The sequence below is a fragment of the Atta colombica genome, unplaced genomic scaffold (assembly GCF_001594045.1).
Source record: "Atta colombica isolate Treedump-2 unplaced genomic scaffold, Acol1.0 scaffold189, whole genome shotgun sequence".
Taxonomy (NCBI): Eukaryota; Metazoa; Arthropoda; class Insecta; order Hymenoptera; family Formicidae; genus Atta; species Atta colombica.
In genome coordinates, this window is record NW_017259281.1 from 1,775,578 (window position 1) to 1,780,962 (window position 5,385).

Consider the following 5,385-nt stretch of genomic DNA (forward strand, 5'->3'; position numbering starts at 1 on the left):
GATTTTAAATTAATGATCATTGAAAAATAAAGTATTTTTATATAGCAATTTTCTTACATACTGTCACTGATGACTATTAAAGACGTCCGATCTTACAGAAGTTCGCGTGATTATTAAAATGTGATTAAGAGTAAGAAACTGATATAGTACTAATTTTATGATTTATTAGTTTTGTAGACACGTGTATACTTTTAAATTCAAAATATTCGATTTTTTTATTTAAAATTAATGTAACTTTAATGTTATTGTCTGAATTTGATTATTATTGATAAAAATGATAATTGTAGAGAAAAAAATTGGAATTTTGGCAATATAAGATAATATTTCAACAATATAAGATAATATAGCATTACAAGTATGCATACTTATTTATGCAACATTTATATAATAAAAAAATCAAGAATTTAATATTGTATTATCCAAATATTTGTTAAATCGTAAATTTTTTATATTATTTTTAATTGTCAATAATATCATCGTTCTTCAATTATCCCTGGACTCCCCGGATCTTAATGGTCACAAAAATTTGCCCAGGATCGACCATCTTTAATAACTATCTCTCGATGATACTATAATACAAGAAATAAAATAAAGGTGGGAGAATCTGTTTTACCTATTTTTATTTTAATTAAAATTTTTTTTATTTAAAATTTTATTTAATAAAATAGTGGATATTTATATAATTTTAAAAAAATTTATAACTATTAGAAATATAATATTTTATCTTTTTGACACTATCATTTTTAACAATTCCATTTAATAGCACTGCAATCAAAATTCAAATCAGAGTTGATCTTCTTTGGAAATGAGCTTTTGAAACAATTTTTCCGGAATTAGGTCAGTATTTATAGTTTATTCTTAAGACTGTCTTAAGTGCAGACTTAAAATGTCATCAACCAATCAGAGTGTCATATTAGCATCTTAAGACGGTTTTGAAATAAGAATAGATTATGAATAGGCCTTAGATTGTTAGACTAATGTACAATTCTCTAACCTGGGGAATTGATGCATATATTAACTGATATATGGGACCTACAATGTTTAATGCCGGCTCCGAATGATGGCAAATATTCTCAGTGATTTGCCATTGCTTTCCAAGAAGTAGCGATTAAATCAAAATTTTGTGTTCTGAGTAAATTTGAATTCTGGATCTGTGGCACAGACAACCACGTACGGTTTTTTATGCAATGATCGACACGTTTTTAACAATTTATAAATTGTTCAGATGCAATGTGTGTGTGTGTGTGTATATTTATATATTTATATATTTATATATAATTGCACCTAGGAACAATACATGTACATATGTTATTCCTGAGGACATAAAATTAAACATTTTGTATGAAAAAAACAACTTTAACTCTATTGAAGCTTGCTATAATTAAACTATAATTATTAGTAAAGATATAACTCTTAAAGTAATTCAGACAAATATTCAGTGCTGAATACGCCTCACTTTTTATAGATATCTTATGTAAACAATAATCAAATATTGATTTGTTCCCAAAAAGAATATTTTCCTAATAAAAAGTTCAAAGAAACAAGATATGTAAAACATTAATTATATATATTCAACACTGACAATAATTATTTTAATAACAAATTTGTAAGATTTAAAACGAAAATTTTAATACGAAAATATCGAAACTCTAATAATTTTTAAATGGAAAGAATTTAAAGATTATGGCTAGAATTTCGCGAGTTAAAGAAAGATTAAAGATAATCAATGATGAAGTCTACGTTCTACGAACTTCACGCCTTCAATAATAATGAATTATTGTACAAATATGAGTTTCATTAAGAAATTATTTCTGTTTATTCGTAACAAATTTATTGTAAAAATAGATCAAAAGATTTAGGTAGCACGTGTTGAATAGAATATTTTATAATAAATAGATTTTACAAACGTATTTAATGTTATGATAATTTAGGAAACGTATGTAAAACTATATGCTACTTGAGTTAATTATAATCTGTCTTATAAACAATATTGAAACAAATTATTATTAAATAAAATCAAAAGATTTATCATATATACAATACAATTTATCATTTGTTTAAAATAGTTACATAAATCATATCCAATGTATCTTCTTTTTTATAACAAATGTGGGAAAAATCAAAAAAGAGATCAACAAACAAATAATGTAAAATTTTTTCAAAAAATTTTCTAAAAAACGTTATAAAATAAAATTGATTTTATTGATATTTCTGTTTTTCTCAATTTTAATCTCCTTTGTTATTATATATTTAAAGTGTATGTAACAAGAATGAAATAATATATAATTTTGTTACCTATTTTTATTACCAATTTTGAACATATCAGTTATATGTGAGACGTGTTTGTCTAAATTATTCTACAGATCTTTTTTTATCTAAAACATTTTTAACCACTACTTTCACATTCATTTTATTTAGATTCAATATTCTTTCTTTTATTTCAGTGCATTGTAATAACGCAAAAAGGATAAAAATAAAAATATAGTATTCAGCATTGTCCTGCATATGTTAAAAGTGTCTCGAAGTACACGTCCCTAGATATAACAGTTTAATTATCTAAAAAAAGATAAAAATAAAAATGTCAGCATCACTTGAAGATTTTAAAGTATAACCCGGATATACATCTCTAAACAACAATTGAACAGAAATAAAAATGCAATTTTTTAAATATATTAAGTAATAGTTGAAATTATATAGAATCTTATGGTATATTTGAATGTTTTGAAAAATTGGAGAAATAAATTTTTGTCGGTCTAAATAGGTCGCACAAAAGAAGTAATTTAGATTAAAATTAAATAACAACTGAAGTAATATAATTGAATTGCCAACATTAAAAATCTCGTTATTCTTAAAAAAATAATCAGTCTAGATAGCATATCCCTAAGTATAATCATTTCAATTATCAAAGATAATTCATATCTTTTATTACATTAATTAAACAGAGATACTTAATTTAAATATGCTTTCTCATCCAATATTGTTTATAAAATAGAAATATTTATTCATGATGATAACTTGGAATGTATTTAATTGAACAGTAGACAAAGAAAAAAATGTCAATTAGTATAAAATATAAATATATTATAAAACAACATTGTTTTTAATAATTTAATAATAAAAAATAAAAATAACCAATAAAAGAAAATATAAGATAAAAGATTAATTTGTGAAAAAAAGATAAGGAGCAGCATTATAGCATTTATATTTTATATTATCTGTTTGCAAAGTTGTACACACAAATCATATAATTTTAAATTTTATCGAATTCTTGAAATTTTTTGAAATTTATTTATTAATCATTTTTTGATCATCTTGTGATTTTTGTTTTAGGTGGCCGAAGAAAGAGAGGAAAATAAACATAGAAACAAGGAAAACACACCATATGGCGAATATGGCGGTTGGCACAAGGCTGCGAAGGTGGATTCTCCTACTGTTACTACTACTTTAAAGAATCTTGGTGCCCTTTATCGAAGACAGGGTAAATACGAAGCTGCTGAAACGCTCGAAGATTGCGCCTTGAGATCTCGAAGAGAGGTAGATAATATTTGTATTAACTCCTTTGATAAAGAATACACAAGAATACAAGATTTATTATAATTGCAAATAATATAACTAACAATATTTCTTACATTTCTCGCACGCAGCACGTGCAACAAGTGAGTAAAAGTTTCTTAGCATTGTTTTAAAATTTTGCATGATTTTTGCAAAGTTACACAAAATTCATTTTTTTGTCTGCATTTAAAATATTCTTTTTTAAATATTTTTTAATTCTAATTTTAATTTTAATTAATATAATTAATATAATGTTAATTTATTGATTGTCACATATAATAATTAATACATATAATGAAAATTTCTTGATTGTTTCTTCAAGTCACATCTATAATTCATGCACAAATAACATTTTAATAATTATTACTACAATCAATTATAAAATAAAAAGACATTAAGAGGACAAAATTTTTTTATTCATCTTGAAATAAATTTATGGTTTGAGGCATTGGTAATCAAAATATTAAATAATAGATTACTCTTTTCAGTTTAACTCCTTACACAATTCATTTTTTCTCCTGTTTCTTTAATGTGAAAAGAAAAAGAAGAAATATCAATTATACAAAAAGTTCAAGTTAATCAGGCCTTCAAATATTTAGATCAAATATTAAAATTATATAATAAATTTGCAAATTAAAACTAATAAAAAATATATATGATATACGTAATATATATATGAAATAAAAAAATATATATCCATTAAAAACAGTATAAAAATTAAAATTTGATTTAATTAGTTAATAATACGCACAATAATATGCATTTGTAAAATAATTTGTTTTTATTTTTCTTTTTGCAGGCATTAGAACTGGTGAGTAAGGCACGGGTAGTACAGACGCTGTTAGGCGATGACAAAAGCTCTACCAGACGTGGTTCACGATCCAGTCTGGCTAATAGCGAACATGAACAAAGTCATGAAGAGGTGAGTTTTTTTTCTGTCGTTTGTCATTTCGACGTATAAATTAGCTGTATGCACTTCCGCATGCTATGCAGTAGCTGACACAAACACTTATAGCCGTCTACTATCCTTTTCTTCTTTCTTTTTGTTCTTTTTTTCGTTTCGTCGTCCGTCACGTCCGGCACAACCTGATCTGACCGAATTCTGGCCGAATCTCATCGGCGACCGCACTCGCACGCATACGAACGCAATCGAACGCAGGTGAACAGTTCGCTGCCATTGGTGCAAAGGGCGCTACATGAAGGACAGTCAGCGGCGAGCAGTGGCCAGCACCAACATGATGCTAGTCCTAACAAACCCGGGTTTAAAAATAAGATCTTCCAAGCTTTTGGCATTCACTCGTCATCTACATAAGCCGGGTGGATTCCATTTTCCGTTTCTCGTTAGCTTCTATTCCGCTTTATTGATTCGTTAAATCCGTTCTCTTCAGTTGCGTATCCTGTATTTTTTCTAACAAATTTTATCTATTCTCTTTTACTGTATAATGCTTTCTTATAACATTTGTCTCATCTTAAATGCAGAATACATACATACATACATACATATGTGTGTGTGTGTGTGTGTGTGTGTGTGTGTGCGTGCGTGCGTGTGTGTGTGCGTGTGCGTGCGTGTGTGCGCGTGTGCGTGTGTGCGCGTGTGCGTGCGTGCGTGTGCGTGCGTGCGTGTGTGTGCGCGTGTGCGTGCGTGCGTGTGTGTGCGTGCGTGTATGTGTGTGTGTGTGTGCGTGTGCGTGTGTGTGCATGTATGTGCGCGCGCGCGCGCGCGCGTGTGTGTGTGTGTGTGTATATTAGGTATAGTAAAAAGAAATCCATTATTTTTGCATCTAATGGAAAAATAATGGATTTCTTTTTACTATACCTAATATATATATATAT

General features: G+C 27.5%; 1 protein-coding gene across 6 annotated transcripts in view; it reads left to right on the forward strand.

Annotated features, from left to right (window-relative positions):
* LOC108686698 (kinesin light chain) overlaps positions 1–5,385 on the forward strand; it is a 26,946-nt gene that overhangs the window by 14,567 nt on the left and 6,994 nt on the right. For 4 of the 6 annotated variants that reach the window (XM_018192127.1, XM_018192129.1, XM_018192125.1 and 1 more), the window contains exons 5-8: positions 3,331–3,534; positions 3,645–3,656; positions 4,352–4,474; positions 4,712–4,903. In XM_018192127.1, the coding sequence (XP_018047616.1) occupies positions 3,331–3,534; positions 3,645–3,656; positions 4,352–4,474; positions 4,712–4,864 (492 nt within the window). In that variant the 3' untranslated portion in view covers positions 4,865–4,903. Of the gene's footprint in view, positions 1–3,330; positions 3,535–3,644; positions 3,657–4,351; positions 4,475–4,711; positions 4,904–5,385 lie in introns of those variants that run through there. The other 2 variants (XM_018192130.1, XM_018192126.1) reach the window with 2 other exon arrangements.